General features: G+C 39.8%; 1 protein-coding gene across 1 annotated transcript; it reads right to left on the bottom strand.

Moving 5' to 3' along the window:
* Positions 1-172: 172 nt before the first annotated feature.
* Positions 173-17,701, bottom strand: LOC114479570 (cadherin-related family member 5-like). Its single transcript, XM_028473315.1, has 17 exons — positions 17,678-17,701; positions 17,374-17,415; positions 16,360-16,549; positions 10,031-10,200; positions 9,867-9,932; positions 9,596-9,679; positions 9,392-9,481; positions 8,653-8,754; positions 7,753-7,938; positions 7,516-7,606; positions 7,333-7,430; positions 6,999-7,202; positions 2,981-3,091; positions 2,841-2,907; positions 1,232-1,561; positions 768-994; positions 173-666 (listed from the first exon to the last, which is right to left on the bottom strand). Exons 1-17 carry the CDS (start codon positions 17,684-17,686, stop codon positions 190-192), a joined length of 2,544 nt encoding a protein of 847 aa, XP_028329116.1. The 5' UTR covers positions 17,687-17,701; the 3' UTR covers positions 173-189.
* Between the last annotated feature and the right edge of the window lie 1,389 nt (positions 17,702-19,090).

The raw sequence follows: 19,090 nt of genomic DNA, 5'->3' as shown, positions 1-19,090 counted from the left end.
TCACAGAGGAGCAGGTCAGCGTCCAATCACACTGACAGATGTTGACTTTGTTATTGAGGAATAAAACGGAGGATCATTGGTTCCCAGTGTGAGCTTTTATGATCAAATCCGATTCACTGAAGTTTCATCTTTTTATTTTGAACCTTCATTGATCACTGATCATTGATTGATCATCTTTAAAATAGAACATCACAGATCAATGTTCAGATCTTCATCTCTCTCAGAGTCTTCTCCTGGATCTTCTATCTTCACTCCTAGTCCACTGTCCAGGTCTGTGTCAGAGACCAGGATCTTAAGAGAGCCTTCCTCTTCCTCTTCTTCTTCTTCCTCCTTCTCCTCTTCCTCATCCTCCTCTTCCTCTCTGCTGTCAGGGATCAGAACCACTTGGTTCATGGCGTTTGGGTCAATGTCCTCCTTGAACCACACAGACTTGTACCCGTCCTCCACACGGCGTTCCTTAGTCAGGATGGGTTTCACCTCCTTCTCGTTCTCCTCAGGCAGATCTGAGAACTTGAGCTCACTAACTCTCGGCTCCTCCTCAGTGTCCCACACTCCTTTAGATGTTTCTCCTCCGTTTCCAGCTGAGGACACACTCCCTCTGTCCTCGTCCTTTTGGAATGCCTCATTGGTGAACTGGATTCCCTCTTTGGGACCTCCAGGGCCGAGCTGTGGGACAAAACCAGATGTTGATCACACACTGATGTTCTCGTCTATGAAGCCCACCTAGGACCTGGTGAAGCTGCTGATGTGTTGGTAAGAGGACTCACCGTGCTGAGGAACCTGCTGGCCTCAAAGATCTTCTGTGAAGCTTTGTCCCCTCTCTTCAGACGATAGACGAGAAGTCCAATGATGAGCAGACACACAAACAGCAGCAGTGCCAGGGATGCTCCTAGAGCAGCCATGTCCTCCACCCTGTAGCCCCCCACCCCTGAAACATACAAACACAGGGTTCCTCTGATCAGACTGGGAACAGGAGACACTGGAGGAACAGAAGGTGTTTAATGGAGACTCTTATTGTGAAAGCCAAACAGTTCATTTCCTGTTGTCGGAGTTTATCTGATTTTTTTATAAACAGAAAATAAACACACCCTCACTGACTAAATATTATTATTATTATTATTATTATTATTATTATTATTATTATTATTATTGCTATTATTAATGTGTTCATGTGTAACTGGGGGTGATTGTTGGGCTCATGGTGGAGGATGAACAAAGTAAAGTTGATCACTTGGAGGAGTAGTGGTTGTGGAGGAGCTTCCATCAGTGGGAGGTTGGTTAGTGGTTAAAGTGGTTTGGGTTGATGCGTTGGGGTCAGAGGTGGAGGGAGTCACAGGATGGGAGGTGTGGCTGGTCGCAGTGACGCTGCTCGTGGATTGGCTGACAGGACCCGAGGAGGAGGAGGGACTGTTGGTGTGAAGGGTTGGAGTGACACCGGAGGAACTGGTGCTACTGGAGGGACCGGTGCTACTGGAGGAACCGGTGCTGGAGGTGGTTCTAATGGTTGATGGGGGGGTCTCAGAGCTCACAGACGGCAGTGGACGAATTGTTGTTGTGACACCTTCAAAAAAAGGAAATCGTGAAGTTTTACGTTTCTTTGTCAGAGCTTTAAAAACATTCGATGTGTCGCACAAACATTGGAAACATTTAAAGGAGTGAAGTTAGAGCTTCTTCTTCTACTATCTTGCCAACGTTTGACTTCATCTGCTGTTCTTCTTGTTTTCCCACTGACAGCCATCGATGGTGATTCTCCTGCTGACATGCACGCCTCCAGCAGTGTGTGTATGTGTGTTTTCACCTCATCAATGATCTCAGTGTCTAAGATCGTTGGATTTAACTGAGCTAACTAAAGGTTGGAACTAACTAAGCTAACTAATGGCTAGAGCTAACTATTGTTTGGCGCTAACTAAACTAACTAATGGTTGGAGCTAACTAATGTTTGTGGCTAACTAAGATGACTAGTGTTCGGAGCTAACAGCTAATTAACTAATGTTTGGAGCTAACTAAGCTAATTAACTAATGTTTGGAGCTAACTAACTAATGTTTGTGGCTAACTAAGATAACTAATGTTTGGAGCTAACTAACTGATGTTTGGAGCTAACTAATGTTTGTGGCTAACTAAGATAACTAATGTTTGGAGCTAACTAAGCTAATTAACCAATGTTTGGAGCTAACTAACTAATGTTTGGAGCTAACTTAGATAACTAACTAATGTTTGGAGCCAACTAACTAATGTTTGGGGCTAACTAAGATAACTAATGGTTGGAGCTAACTAAGCTAACTAATGTTTGGAGCTAACTAACTCATGGCTGGGGCTAACTAAGATAACTAATGTTTGGAGCTAACTAAGCTAATTAACCAATGTTTGGAGCTAACTAACTAATGTTTGGAGCTAACTTAGATAATTAACTAATGTTTGGAGCCAACTAACTAATGGTTGGAGCTAACTAACTCATGGCTGGGGCTAACTAAGATAACTAATATTTGGAGCTAACTAAGCTAATTAACTTGTGTTTGGAGCTAACTAAGCTAATTAACTTGTGTTTGGAGCTAACTAATTAATGGTTGGAGCTAAATAACTAATGTTTGGGGCTAACTAAAATAACTAATGGTTGGAGCTAACTAAGCTAATTAACTTATGTTTGGAGCTAACTAATTAATGGTTGGAGCTAAATAACTAATGTTTGGGGCTAACTAAGATAACTAATGGTTGGAGCTAACTAAGGCAAGGCAAGGGAAATGTATTTGTATAGCGCATTTCATTACAAGGCCACTAGATGTGCTTTACATTTAGGCAACACCAACTAAGTGTTGGTGTTGCCATCACGATGTGTTCTCACCCGACTTCACCTCCACGGTCAGCTCTGCTGTGTCTGATTCATCGGTTATCGTGTCAGTCGCCGTCACCTGAGAGCATAAATAAAGCTGAGTCAGCCTTTAAAGCGCAGCTGTTTTCCACATTCAGCATCAGGTGTTTCACCTGTAAGGAGAACGTAGCGTCCTCCACTTTCCTCGCCATGAACAGGAACCCATTGATGAGGTTGAAGTCGCTGTTGCCAATGATGGAGTAGGAGATGTATGGGTTTATTCCCTGAATAATATTAATAATAGGTGCACAAATATTATTCAAACATTTAGTTTGAATGAAAAACATCCACAAAAAATAAAACTTCACCATCTCTGCTCTGATTTCATCTAAAGAAACATTGTTTTTGTGACAATAAGTCACAGTACATTCTGACCATGATCATACATTAGCAGATATATGAGGAGATATGAACCATCATCTCATACCTAAGGTGACATGAACCATCATCTGATTCTTGAGGAGACATGAAGCATTATCTCATACCTGAGGAGACATGAACCATCATCTCATACCTGACGATACATGAACCATTATCTCATACCTGAGGATACATGACCCATCATCTCATAACAGAGGAGATATGAACCATCATCTCATACCTAAGGTGACATGAACCATCATCTGATCCCTGAGGAGACATGAACCATTATCTCATACCTGAGGAGACATGAACCATCATCTCATACCTGACGATACATGAACCATTATCTCATACCTGAGGATACATGAACCATTATCTCATACCTGAGGATACATGAACCATTATCTCATACCTGAGGAGATATGAACCATCATCTCATAACAGAGGATACATGAACCACCATCTGATACCTGAGGAGATATGAACCATCATCTCATACTGAAGGAGACATGAACTGAGCTTTCATCTCCATCCTTCACTATCAAAAACAGCAGTAACGATTGAAACCTTTCTACAAAGCTTTGGGATGGTTAATATCTGATACTTTGGGATGGTTAATATCTGATACTTTGGGATGGTTAATATCTGATACTTTGGGATGATTGATATCTGATACTTTGGGATGGTTAATATCTGATACTTTGGGATGGTTAATATCTGATACTTTGGGATGGTTAATATCTGATACTTTGGGATGGTTGATATCTGATACTTTGGGATGGTTAATATCTGATACTTTGGGATGGTTGATATCTGATACTTTGGGATGGTTAATATCTGATACTTTGGGATGATTGATATCTGATACTTTGGGATGATTGATATCTGATACTTTGGGATGATTAATATCTGATACTTTGGGATGATTGATATCTGATACTTTAAGAACCCTAACTGTAGAAGCTACTCTTCATAACATAGATTATTGTTTCCTGGACAGTCAGCTGCTTCCACTAATCAGACACTGTGAGTATCAGGCCATGCTCTACTATTGATGAGTCTTTTTTATACCAACTACACATTATAGCCATCGTCTATGGAGCTTTAATACATTACTACTATCTGACCAATGATAAATCTCAGATTGATGCAACACTGGCTCAGTCTCCACTGCTCATTATGATTTATTCATGAAAACCACGTCTGGTCCTTAAAACTGAATTCAAACTCCTTTCTGTAAAACAGGCAGAGAATCATATCAATAAATCAGAAAATAAGACTTACGAACATGGTTAAAAAAAACTGGTAAGATTCTGATAAAAGAAAGCTGATCAATCCATTGCTGTAATCCATAATGAGATGGGCATTAAGCTTACAGATCCCTCAGAAATAAACAATATTTTTATGAGTATTACTCTGAGTTTTATACTTCACAATATGAGGATAATTAATCTTTATTCAATTCATTTTTTAAACCTTTGACATTCTGAAAGTTAATGAAGAAGCAGCTACAGAACAAGGCTTTTACAACAAAGGAACTTTGTTCCACGATTAGGTCCCTAAAAGTTAATTAAACACCACATGGATTCCATTTTGCTACTGATCTTTTTCACATGTTTACAGCTTATGAACAACTGATCACTGATGCACTTCCTGAAACCATGAAACTAGTTTAATCTAATCTCTCTATTGATTGTTGATAATAAAAATATTAGCACGCTGATCGGAAACTGTCCTATCTCTAATTATTGAACTTGACCAAACTGGATTTATTATTAAAAATCACCACTCTTTCACTAATGTACAGACTAATGAATATTCTTTACTAAGCCCAATGTGTCTGAAACACTTTAGAAAGGGCATTTGATCAGGTGGAGTGGGATTATATATTTTTTAACTTACATAGTTTGGTTTTGGTGCAAAGTTTACAGAATGGATCCATATTCTTTACTCATCTCCCCTGGCTGTATACCACACAAATAACAACCAGTCATTTTTCTTTTTTTTAGGATGTGGGACCAGACAAATCTCGCTGAGCCCCTTCCCTGTACTGTCTCTACACCTCTGACTGCACACCAATCCATCCCTCCAACTCCATAATAAAGTTTGCAGATGACATCTGTGGACATCTGACTCTGTGGTGTTCTGCAAACAATCTTACTCTCAACACAAACAAAACCAAAGAACTCATTATAGATTTCAGGAAAAGCAGAACTGACCATCTCCCCATCTCCATAAACAGTGACTGTGTTGAAATAGTGCACAGCTACAAATTCCTAGGCACACACATCATGGACACCCTCTCCTGGACCACAAACACTACATCCATTGTCAAAAAGGCTCAGCAACGCCTCCATTTCCTCCGGATCCTGAAAAGACAACATCTGTAAAAACCTGCAGGTAGCTTTCTACCACTCTGCCATCGAGAGCATCTTAACATATAACATCACAACATGGTACGCAGCCTGCTCAGCTGGAGACAAATCATCACTACAGAAGACACTAAGAACAGCTGAAAAAATCATTGGCTGCCCTCTTCCCTCACTTCAAGACATTGCAACCGATACCATAAAGAGCAAAAACCATCGTCACAGACACTTCTCACTCCGGTCATCACATGTTCACCCTTCTGCCCTCAGGGAGGCCATACAGGACAATCAGATCACGCACTATCAGCCTCATCAACAGTTTCTTCCCAAAAGCCATCCACTCACTAAACAATAAACACACACCATAGATACCAGCATAACCCTTACACTGATGAACCTTTTACTCTGACAGACTTTTAACATACCTTATGTTGTTTTTTTTAATGATAACTGTGTCTGTCCTGGCTTGAATCTTTTAGTATACTTGAATGTTGTATGGGAGGCATTTGCAATGTTCTTGTACTTTGTGCAATGACAATAAAAGGATTCTGATTCTGATTAAATAGCCGTTAACTGTGTGTAATACATGACCTCATTTATTAACCGTACGCATATCTGAGAGGATTAGTGTTGCAGAACAGCAAAATGTGACAGAGTGAGAATTGTCTTAATCAAATAGCAGGATTTACACTTTTAGGCTGTGGATGAATATTTCATTTAACTCTCAGCCCGAGTCCGTTCCATTATGAAAAAACGCTGTTAATTTCCTCCGTTATTCTCTTCCACAGAGTGTATGAATGTGCTCCTTAAATTACAATTTTCACACGTCCTAAAAGAACATCTTTGTTTTTCTTCACTTCAGCTGTGAGGATGATTTTCATTTCAGAAACATTTATTTCCTTGCAAATGTTTGTTTGACCTCAGTGGGCAGGGCCTCTGAACCTGGAATAGTTGAGGGCGTAGCATGACGATCAAATTTAGCCGCAGCATTTATCAACAATTGATCATTGGTGCGCTGGGATTGGTCAATCCAATGTTTCATAAGTCCCATGTTGGTCCTGTCCTATGACACAATGTGATCTCAGATTTACACACATTTTCACGCAAAGTTCAGACAAGATCAGACAAGAATGAGCCCATTAAACGAATATGTTTAGACCCTCAGTCATGGACAGATCCTTCAGTATTTGGAATAAAAAAGGTCGAGTCAGACTCAAAGATCTGTAGATAACAATAGATAACAACTTAGCATCATTTTCAAAGACCTGCAGCTCCAGAGCAGGATGTTCTGTTCTCGCTCTGTTGTGTGTGCCACAATCACAGCTTTATTTTGTTTCCATGTTGGTGACGTTCTGATGTGTGTGATCAAAATAAACCACTGATGGAGATAGTCTCTGACCTCAGTGGCGTTGTAGTCTTCATCCACGGCAATAATCTGCAGGGGCATGTCATCGTTGGTTGGGTCCAACGCCATGGTTCCCACGGCAGAGACGACGGCGTGGTAGCTCCGCCTCTGGAAGCGAGGTTTATGCAGACTCTCTACATGAATTCTGATGGTTACCGTGGTTGTGGAAAACTGATGGCTGTTGTTTTTCTGAGATGCCTGAAGGAAGAAAACCACAGTGTGTGAAGGAGTGTGACAACAGCAATGGAACAAAGGGGCGTGGTTACCAGGACAGTCAGAACAAAGGGGCGTGGTTACTAAGACAGTCAGAACAAAGGGGCGTGGTTACCAGGACAGTCAGAGTGACGCTTTCCAGAACATCAGCAGCTTTCAGCATGGTGATGTTCCCCGAAGACTCCTCCACTGCAAAGATATCGTTCTTGTTTCCTGAGAAGAGAAAAGTGTTAAGGGATGAGGAGGCTATTATTATTATTTTTATTAATATTATAAGGCTGCATGTGGAGCTACTAACCGCTAAGCAATGAGAAGACCACCTCCTCGTTGATCCCAGTGTCTCCGTCCACAGCAATGATCTGCTTAGGTTTGAGGACCATAGCTCCATCCTGACCACAAACACCACCACTTTATATTATACATTATAGTATAACAGTATCTATTAAACCTGTTACATTTACCTTCATATTGTGTGTGTGTGTGTGTGTGTGTGTGTGTGTGTGTGTGTGTGTGTGTGTGTGTGTGTGTGTTTTACCACTCTCTCGTTGAGGGTGACTGTGGTGTTGTACCCAGGGCTCTGACACACCACTACCCCTCCCCCCAGGGGGTGGCGGTTACAGGGGTCAAACCAGGGGGGTCTGTTGTCCACGTCTGTAATGTTTACGGCGATGGTTGTGGTTGCAGTGAAAGACGGAATTTCAGCCCCTCCTAGTGGAGTATCCTGAAAACACGTTATTTCTTTATTTGTTTATTTAACTTGAGCTGATAAAGCTTCAGTAGTTCTTCGACACATGTTTCTATTTGTAGCCACATGGTTAATCACATGATATGTATTAACATAAATATTGTCGATAACATAAATATATGCACTGCTCTAAAGGGAGTAACATTTATTATCTCACACCACCATTTTTCATTCAGTTTTCAAAACTTGACATTTTCAACTTTACATCAAACTATTATTATTATTATTCATATTATTATTATATACATACAAGAGGCTGATATACATTAATACTTCCACAAAATATTTGATAACAATAAACATGCTAGATTATTGCTTTTCCTCAGCTCTATACTTTGAGAAAATAACTTGTTTATATATTGATTTAAAAATATGAAAACTTGTGCATTGCTTGTGTCCCTCCCCCAGGCCGTTCCACAGTTTGACAACCACACACACAGGCACGCAAAAACTTTTCCTTGTTGTTCAGATAGTTTTAATAATTAGTTGATATCCTCGCTCTTTACATCCCAGAAACTTTTGTATTTTTAAAAACAGATCATTTCTATTTGCTCTACATGTGGAATATTGTACTACAAGATAATTTCATTTTAACTATTTTGTCTGCAGGAATAATGAATTAGTGTGTTCAATAAATCCTGGCAAATCTCAGCTCCAAACATAGAGCCAGACTTTCTGTGTGAGACTCACCTGGGCTGTGAGGACCAGGTTAACATGCTGCACTGTGTCATAGTCCAGGTCAGCATGGACCAGCAGGTCTGGTTCAGTTGAAGACCTCAGACTAAAGTAGCTCTGCAGGAAACAAAGAGAGAGCAGCTTCATGACTCAGCATTAATCAAAAACATGCTCCATGACTCAACGTTAACCAAAGGGACCTCCTCCAAGACTCAGCATTAATCAAACTGACCTCCTCCATGACTAAGCATTATGTGTGAGTGAGTGTTGGTGGTGCCCTCCAACCACCACCAACACTCACTCACACACAACATTCAACCTAAGCAATGTGGGTGAAGTGTCTTGCCCAAGGGCACAATGACAGATACCACTGGAGCGACCGTCCCCCACTGTGGCACCTGGAATTCTCAGTGGTCTCTATCCAACTACTAACCAGACCCAGACCTGCTTAGCTTCCGAGATCTAACAAGATTGGGCACTGACAAGCTGGTATGGCCACATGACTAAGCATTAACCAAAGGGACCTCTTCCATGACTCATCGTTAATAAAAGGAAACTCCTCCGTGACTAAGTGTTAATCAAAGGGACTCATCCATGACTCAGCAATAATCAAATGAATGTCATCCATGACTCAGCATTAATCAAAGTTATATCATCAATGATTTAGCATCAATCAAAGGGACATCCTCCATGACTCAGCATTAAACAAAGGGACCTTCTCCATGACTAAGCATTATTCAAAGGTGGATCTCACAGAGTCAGGCGTAAGGGTGTAGTAAAGGTCCGGGTGGAGGTCCAAGTCTTGAGCAGGAAAAGCACCGACAAGGGAACGCGGTGGAGTAAACTGAAAAACAGTTTGAAGTAATCAGAGGAACGCAGAGACCTTTTCATTATTATATTAAATTATATTTATTATCTGTAATCATTTATTTAATGGTTCATATCAACATGTTCTCACCTCATCCACGTCCAAAGTGTAGGAGGAGCTGGAGAACGTTGGAGAATTGTCGTTGACGTTCAGCAGGAGGACCGTGATGGTCAGCTGGAAAAACACAGTCATGTGATCATGTGACCATCTTACAGCCACAGACTTTAAGATTATTATCAATAATGAACTGATCACATCCACACAGTGACTGACTGACAACATTTTCACTGAGTAAAAGTATCTGCTCTAAAGCTGTTCTCAAAGGGTAACTGATCAATAAACTAATATAATCAAAACTCACTCTGCCTTCTGCTTCTGTGGCAGCTTGAAAACATCTGATGTTGATCGTCTCCACCTTTTCCCCCTGCTGAGAGACAACGAGCAAGTTAGAATGTTTAAATTAAAGGTAGAATGTTTAAAAGTTTTAATGTTTAATTGTTTGCGTGTTTAAATGTTTAAATGTACCTCATAGTCCAGAACCTCTTGTGCCTTCAGCTGATTTTCATCTAGAATAAACTTTGGGTTCAAAGGTTCAACAATTGTTAAAGTGACTCCATCCAACGTGTCGATGGTCGTCACCAGAGCCCCAGGCATGTTGTTCTCTGAGAACTCGACTGGAAACGGAGCTGTGCAGACTGACACACACACATGAATACACAGTAACGCACATGAATACACAGTAGCGTGCATGAATACACAGTAACACGCATGAATACACAGTAACGCGCATGAATACACAGTAACGCACGTGAATACACAATAACACACATGAATACACAGCAACACACATGAATACACAGTAACGCGCATTAATACACAGTAACGCACGTGAATACACAGTAACGCACGTGAATACACAATAACACACATGAATACACAGCAACACACATGAATACACAGTAACGCGCATTAATACACAGTAACGCACGTGAATACACAGTAACGCACGTGAATACACAGTAACGCACGTGAATACACAGTAACTCACGTGAATACACAGTAACACACATGAATACACAGTAACACGCATTAATACACAGTAACACACATTAATACACAGTAACACACATGAATACACAGTAACGCGCATTAATACACAGTAACACACATGAATACACAGCAACACACATGAATACACAGTAATGCGCATGAATACACAGTAACGCGCATGAATACACAATAACACACATGAATACACAGCAACACACATGAATACACAGTAACGCGCATTAATACACAGTAACGCACGTGAATACACAGTAACGCACGTGAATACACAGTAACGCACGTGAATACACAGTAACACACGTGAATACACAGTAACACGCGTGAATACACAGTAACACACATTAATACACAGTAACACACATGAATACACAGTAACACACATGAATACACAGTAACACACATGAATACACAGTAACACACATGAATACACAGTAACACACATTAATACACAGTAACACGTAAAATGTTTCCACTTAGTTCTGGTTTATTTTCTTTGACATGAGTTTGGTTAGAACTGGTTCAGCGCTGATGGTTCTAAAAGATAAACAGATTACAATCTTATTCAAATGAAGTATGATAGTGTAAATATAAACAAATGTAGAATTGTAATCATAATGTATGTTATAAGTTCATGTGGATGATTCAAATCATGTTTAGTAAAGTCAAATTAATCAGATCAAAATTTCTTTACAAATGACTTTAATCAAGAATCAACCATCATTTAGCGTAATCAAAAATATAACCCTCACTTATAAATACACTTTACTTACAATTAAGTCACTTAAAACACACATGGCACACACCACCAATCAATTACAGCTGCAGGGAAAGAGGAAGCCCCGCCCACTCCGGGCGATATTTATAGTGGATGATGATTGGCTGAGCCAAGGTAGAAGGAAAAGCACCGGTTGTATAAGCCAAATCAGCATTATCAGTACGCATGTGCGATTCCCGGGTCAGAGTTCACGACTGCCCAGGGTGCCAACAAAGCCCCTGTCTAGCGGAACAACCGGCTACTTATACGGACTTTTAGGAATTTACTTTGCTTAAGGTCGTTTTAAGGCAATATGCCAGGGTCCCATTGTTCAGTGCGTGGCTGTTCCAACGGTACACGTGGGCTTAATTCGTGGATGAAAGAGTTTTGCCCCGTTCACGAGTGCAATAAAGGAACCTCACGATGTATATGCGACCCGCCATACGTACTCATCCCATTTCCTACTGAAAGAAAAGATCCAGAACGTCGTGCCGAATGGATTAAATCAGTAAGTTTGACATATACTGTACTACATTAAAGCTAACTAGTAAACTAGTATATAAATATTATATTGTGGTGTACATGTTAGAGAGGTGTCTCTCACCCAGCAGGTTTCGGGGGTTTGTTGGCGTCCTTTTCTTTCTCGCCACAATATGCCCGATCCCCCCAGGATCAACTGTCAACATCGATCTCGAGCAGAGATTTATGATCAAGGTTGACAGCCTCTCGTTCCTGCTGTTTTGTCAAAACTATAGGCGCTTTTTTAATTGACAATGCCCAAGCGAGGGCCACCAGTTCTTTCTTCCTCTTCCCAGTAACAACGTGTCCACGTCTCTTACAATATTCTTTTTAAACATCCACTTTACAACGCTCAAAATATTCAATATCTTTGTCAGACTCGACCATGTTTACGTTTTATGATACGAGCTAGGCGGGAGCTGGGTAGTCCTGACCTTTGACCCGGACCAGCATGCTTTGCGCGCAGCGAGATGCCGAATCCGCTTATTCTGCAGTGGCTCCACCATAGACATTATACACGTAGACGCCTCATGACGTGCTGGATCGCATGAAACGTTGCCGCCATATTGGACAGGTCTCCTCACTCAGAGAACTATGCCGGCATTTTGTGCAGCTTTTAATTGCAATAACCGACGCAGTATTCAAGCCAGATCCCGCAGGAATACCTTTCACAAGTAAGATTGAACAATACTTTTGGTTTATTTACCATTTATAATATTATGTCATCGTAACGAACGTTATTTACATGTATAAGAGCAGGAACTGGTGCTCTTTCTCTCATTGTCTCTTGCTGTTTTATTCTTCTTCACATTTTGAAGGTTTCCCAGTGACACAGGTTTAAAGAGGCAATGGGAAGTTGTTTTAAGACAGGAGGGTTTTGTTGTTACTAATCTATCAGCGCTGAGCACTTCAAACCTGATCATTTTGACAGGACGGGTCGGATTGTCAAGCTTAGATATGGTGCAACCCTATCTGTCCTCAACTTCCCATGTCATCTACAAAGAGGTGTATTTTTACTCTACATGCTGACAGAGATACAGTATATATGATTCATATGGAAAACAAAAGTTAATATCACACTTTGCTGAACATGTTTTTTTTTCTGTATGTTTAGGAATTAGTGATGTATTGCAGTGTTTTTTTAACCAAGGTACATCTTTTCATTGAAAAAACTGAAAATGAAACTTTGAAGCCTATATATATAATATACAGTTATTCTTATCAAAGTGGCTTTATTTGAATCAAATAAACACAAAATGAGTGTTTTTAATGGGAATCAAATGAACAACAAAATATATTATTATTTTTCAAATTTTGTTTTTCAAATAAAAAGTGCAATCAACAATATGCAGTAAAAAAATGTGTATTGTTTTATATAATGTATTTTCATATTATATAGTTTTATATCATATTTGTATAATATAGAAGTATATTATTATTAATAATAAAGATTATTAAATCTATAATACATTGTGTGTGTGTGTGTGTGTGTGTGTGTGTGTGTGTGTGTGTGATAAATTCAAATTTGAATCAAACTTGTACTAATAAAATATCAAATTAATTTATTTATACATTTATCAATATGCCATAACCTACCATGTCTTTGTTAGAGCATTATACAAAGTCTTTAAGCATAAAAGCACGTATTTTTCATTGTTGACAGCGTCCTGTTTTATAACTAAATCTCTGCCGTTTGTAACAAACTAAACCATGTGAAAATCAGGTAAAAATTCGGGGAGTTATGATGATTATTGTAATTAAGGATACACCTTCCTCAGTAGAAATAAATGCAGGCCGGGAGCATTAGAGACCTGTCCAAGATGGCGGCAGTGCTGATTGTCAGCTCCAATAGGCAGCGTCAGTCCGTGAGGCGTCTACATATATAATGTCATACATACATACACACACACACAGTAGTGTGTATCTCTGTATGTGTGTGTGTGTTAAGGTACTCATTAACCTATGATCTAATCCTAACTCATATATCTAACAGTTATAAGTATCATAATATGTAAATATATATAGTATATACTGTATCTCTGTTTTACAGTGAAACCACATCTGTTGACTGGGTTATTCTCAGTAAATGATCAGTGGGATATTTCACTGTGTCTGTGAACGGCACTGATAACTTGGTACCAGTAGTCCCGCCCCCCTGAGGTGTGGCCCCATCCCCTGATTACATAATAGCCCGTAATAAAGTCTGTCACAGTCTCAAAGGGCAACTGATGACACAAAGATGCAACACAACCTCTGACAGGAAAGACATGATTGAATGTGGAAAGGTTTCAGCACAAGTCAATCCAGAAACAAACACACAAAAACCTCCAAACATCGGACTGGTTCTAATCGTGGTCCATCGCTGTGGGATGTGATCAGATCTTTAAACCTAACGACTCATGTTGGACGTTACTTTGAATAAAATATGTTTGACAGGAATCAGACTGATGTTCCAGATGTTTGACATAAGAATGTCCCGATCTGATCCCGTGATCGGAAATCGGGCCCAATCACGTGGTTTCAGACTGAATCGGAATATATTTATTATCATAATATGGGTGGGCGGTATACCGGTTCATACCAAATACTGCGATATATTTTCATTACGATATACATTTTTAATATACCACCATACCGGTATATTGATTACACAACGTTCGGAACGCTATGCTGCGCCGCGTCAAACCGGAGCCTTTTCAATGTTGCACTGCGAAGGTAAACAGAAGCGCTCTGGTTATGGTGTAAATGGATAAGAAAGCTCTGAAGCTGCAGAACTGGTAGAACATGATGACAGAAGAACTTTAGCCCTGTCTGTTGTTTGGTCGACAGAGCAAGTTGGATGCAGAGCGGAGGTGAAGAGTTAGACCGAAGTTCTCAGACGTTTGTGAATAAAAGAGTTCAACAGCAGGTAAATTCCTACAACATTTGTTCTGTTTGGAAGAGACCAAATGTATCGTTAGCCTCTCTGGTAACTAGCCTGATGCTAGTGTGTGTGCGCACTGCGCACAGATGTTTGAGGGTGTGTTTGGCTGCTCCGCACAAGTGTTTGTGTGCGTGCTCGCGCCAGTGTTTGTGTGATTTGCGTGTGCGCGTGTATGTTTGTGTGTGAGAATAGACCATCCTACCTAGGTGAAGCTGGCCCCCCACCCCACGCAAAACTCTGTGAAAATGGTCTCAATCGTTTGTGCTGCGTTAGTGCTGAAAGAATGACTCTAATACTTTACATGCTCGGGACCTGCAATGCCAATGATATTAAGTTGTCATACTTTCCGTCAAGAAAAACATACATTTCAATCTGTGAAACTAAATGAGTTGAGTAAGCATTAAGAGTACATTACTGGCCTTACTTTACAGCACTGTGACCTGTTGGGTATTTTAAGATGAGGCACTATTCATTTTTATTCTAGACATTTTTATTAAATATTATTTAATCTTGCACTAAAGTCTAAAGTTATTTTTCTTATTTATTTATTGCTTTATTGATCAAGCTATGTCACAGAAGTGCTGTGTTTAGGGTTAAATGTTAAAATAAGGTGAATAAAATAAATAAGGGAAATCCTGATCTGTTTTTTATCTTTCTAATGTATTATAGAAATATCGGATCAGCACTCGGTATCGGACAAATCTCAAAATCAAAGGAGTCGGACTCTGGGGCAAAAAACCTGATCGGGACAACCCTAGTTTGACAGGAATCAGACTGTTGTTCCAGATGTTTGACAGGAATCAGACTGATGTTCCAGATGTTTGATAGGAATCAGACTGATGTTCCAGATGTTTGACAGGAATCAGACTGATGTTCCAGATGTTTGATAGGAATCAGACTGATGTTCCAGATGTTTGATATGAATCAGACTAATGTTCCAGATGTTTGATATGAATCAGACTAATGTTCCAGGTGTTTGATATGAATCAGATTAATGTTCCAGATGTTTGACATGAATCAGACTGATGTTCCAGATGTTTGACATGAATCAGACTGATGTTCCAGATGTTTGACAGGAATCAGACTGATGTTCCAGATGTTTGACAGGAATCAGACTGATGTTCCAGATGTTTGACAGGAATCAGACTGATGTTCCAGATGTTTGACAGGAATCAGACTGATGTTCCAGATGTTTGACAGGAATCAGACTGATGTCCCAGATGTTTGATATGAATCAGACTAATGTTCCAGATGTTTGATATGAATCAGACTAAAGTTCCAGATGTTTGATATGAATCAGACTAATGTTCCAGATGTTTGATAGGAATCAGACTGATGTTCCAGATGTTAGACAGGAACAGGAAGTCTTATTTGTGGTTAAGCATAATGTGAAGTTGATCTCAGTGAATCAGTAAAAACATAAAAAGCTTTAAGATGTAAAGCTTTGTATCTGATAATCATTCTATATATACATTCAATACATACAGTATCTGTTGTAGTTTAAAATATCCAGAGAAAAGAAAGAAGGTGAAACGTCTCTGCTCGTCTATCATCTTTAGTTTAGTTTGATATAAAGTCATAAATACTCACGCTGTTCAGTTGTTTGAGCTGTGGTTGTGGTTCCATGAAAACTCAGAAGAAGAAAGATGAAGGTTGTTCTCACAGGGAAGTGAAACTCGTCCATGTTTGTGTTCGCCCAACATAAAATGATGTTCTTCGTCTTCTTTATCTGCTCACATTTACCATGGCAGCGGACTTTCACCTGCCATAAAAACCAGCTCTGTTCAACACGCACGCACGCACGCACGCACGCACGCACGCACGCACGCACACACACACACACACACACACACACACACACACACACACACACACACACACACACACACACACACACACACACACACACACACACCTCATCATGTGACCTGATTCCTGTTTATGGAGTCAAACAAACAAACCACAGCAGCACATATTTATGCCTGATATATAATATAATACAGGTGTTGTTTATATATAAATATTTATTATTCTATATCATATACATTACGGGTTATATATAAATGACTCCATCACCTCATTAGAGGAAGTACTGGCAGCATTAAGAACTACATCAGATGTTTGACCAAAGTGATTCTAATATGTGAGGCTGGAAAGATTCCAACATAGTTCCAATTCTTAGGAAAGGTGACAGGAACATTTGTGGCAACTACCGAGGTTTATCACTTCTCTCTATAGGCGCTAACATTCAGTCTGTTGTGCTACTAAATAGATTAAATACGCTTATCTCGTCAAAAATTTTACTGGAGACACAATGTGGATTCAGAAGTGGTAGAAGAACAATGGACATGATATTCTGTTTGAGACAAGTTCAGGAAAAGTCAAGCAGAACATGCTGCTTTACATTGGTTTTTTTAAGACTTCAGTGAAACATTTGATACTGTATTACAACAAGGCTTTTGGTGTGTCCTCAGAAACTATGGAACCTGGTAACTATTAAGCTAATGTTTAAACGTTTGACATTCAATATAAAGACCAGCTATGCTTGATGTGGCCTTCAAGGACTGACCAGAGGTTTATATTCAGACTAGACATGAGACTGACCTGTTCCATGGTAGTACCCTGGTAGCACACAGTGACACTGACCTGTTTATGGTAGTACAAACAAAATATAAGATACAAACAAAATATGATAAAATATGAAGAAAATATGATGAAATATGAACAAATTATGATAAAAAAAACAAACAAAACAACCAATCAACAACAGTTAGTAGTTGCTTCAACTGACTGCAGATGATGACACCATCACAGCCAGGTTACCTGGTTCATTACATGTATACACACATATTTATATATATATATATACTGTACATAAATATATATAACTCCATCACAGCTATGTTACCTGGTTCATTAGTGACACTGACCACAGAATGTGTGTCTACATGGTGTTGGTTGGTTTTCCTCTTCGTCTCTGTGGGAGGTGGAGCAGAGAGGTCTCGTCCTGTCCTGGTACTTCCTGTCCTGGTACGTCCTGTCCTGGTACTTCCTGTCCTGGTACGTACTGTCCTGGTGCTTCCTGTCCTGGTACTTCCTGTCTTGGTGCTTCCTGTCCTGGTACTTCCTGTCCTGGTACGTCCTGTCCTGGTACGTCCTGTCTTGGTACGTCCTGTCTTGGTACGTCCTGTCCTGGTACGTCCTGTCCTGGTACGTCCTGTCCTGGTACTTCCTGTCTTGGTGCTTCCTGTCCTGGTACTTCCTGTCCTGGTACGTCCTGTCTTGGTGCTTCCTGTCCTGGTACGTCCTGTCCTGGTACGTCCTGTCCTGGTACTTCCTGCCCTGGTACTTCCTGCCCTAACTATGCTGAGCACCTGCTCATGGCCCCGCCTGCTTCCCCGTCCTGGATCCGAAGGACAGGATGGTGAACTGGTTTGACCGAGACCTAAACTAAAAACCAGATGTGATAGAAGTGTGGATTCCAGATGTTGAAGCAGGTGATCTTTGTTCATTCTTTACAGATCAGTTCTGATCAGGGTCAGAACTCACTTATTGATCAATTCAAGTATTGAAATATTGGTTATTAAACTTTATAACATCCATCCTCCATCAATCATCCAGCCTGACCTTCACAGAAACAAATGGAAACAGGCCTTCCATCAGGCTTATTGATCGCAAAGAATCAGGTTTATTGATCGTATAGAAAAGTCTGATATGACACGACGTGTTTAAGAAGAAAAAATCCTTTAAACATTCGATGTACAAAAAAAACAAAAAGATATTGGTTTAGATTCAAACGTCTGCAGATCAAACTAAAGTCTCTGATCACAAATAAATAACGTTAATAGAGCGGTGTGTTAATTACTGATCATCCCATTATTATTATTTTATTATAAGGTTCATTTCTAACACTGAGAGGAGAAGTTGTTTTAATAAATTTGTCTTCACAGGGTTTCTTTGTGGTTAGTTTTGTACAAACATAAAGTGTGTGTGTGTGTGTGTTATCAAAGTGTTTCTCTGATGGTTTATCTTAATTATCTCAGCGTCCACGTTCACATGCACTTTACTGCATGTTCAATCTGTACCAGTAAAAATACAAACTATTTTAATGTGAAATAAACACAAAGGAAGCAGTGAAGGTACAACGTGTAACATCTGTTTGTGCTTTTATTAGAATATGATCAATACTGAAATCACTGCTTTATTAGAATATGATCAATACTGATCAGCAGACTCAATGATTTCAGCTAAATAATAAACCTGAAACATGTTTGATCTCAGTACGTTTGATAAATCTAAAAGTTTGTTTCAGCCCTATTGA

The sequence above is a fragment of the Gouania willdenowi genome, chromosome 17, assembly GCF_900634775.1.
Source record: "Gouania willdenowi chromosome 17, fGouWil2.1, whole genome shotgun sequence".
NCBI classification, from domain to species: Eukaryota; Metazoa; Chordata; class Actinopteri; order Blenniiformes; family Gobiesocidae; genus Gouania; species Gouania willdenowi.
This window is presented reverse-complemented; position numbering and strand designations above follow the sequence as displayed.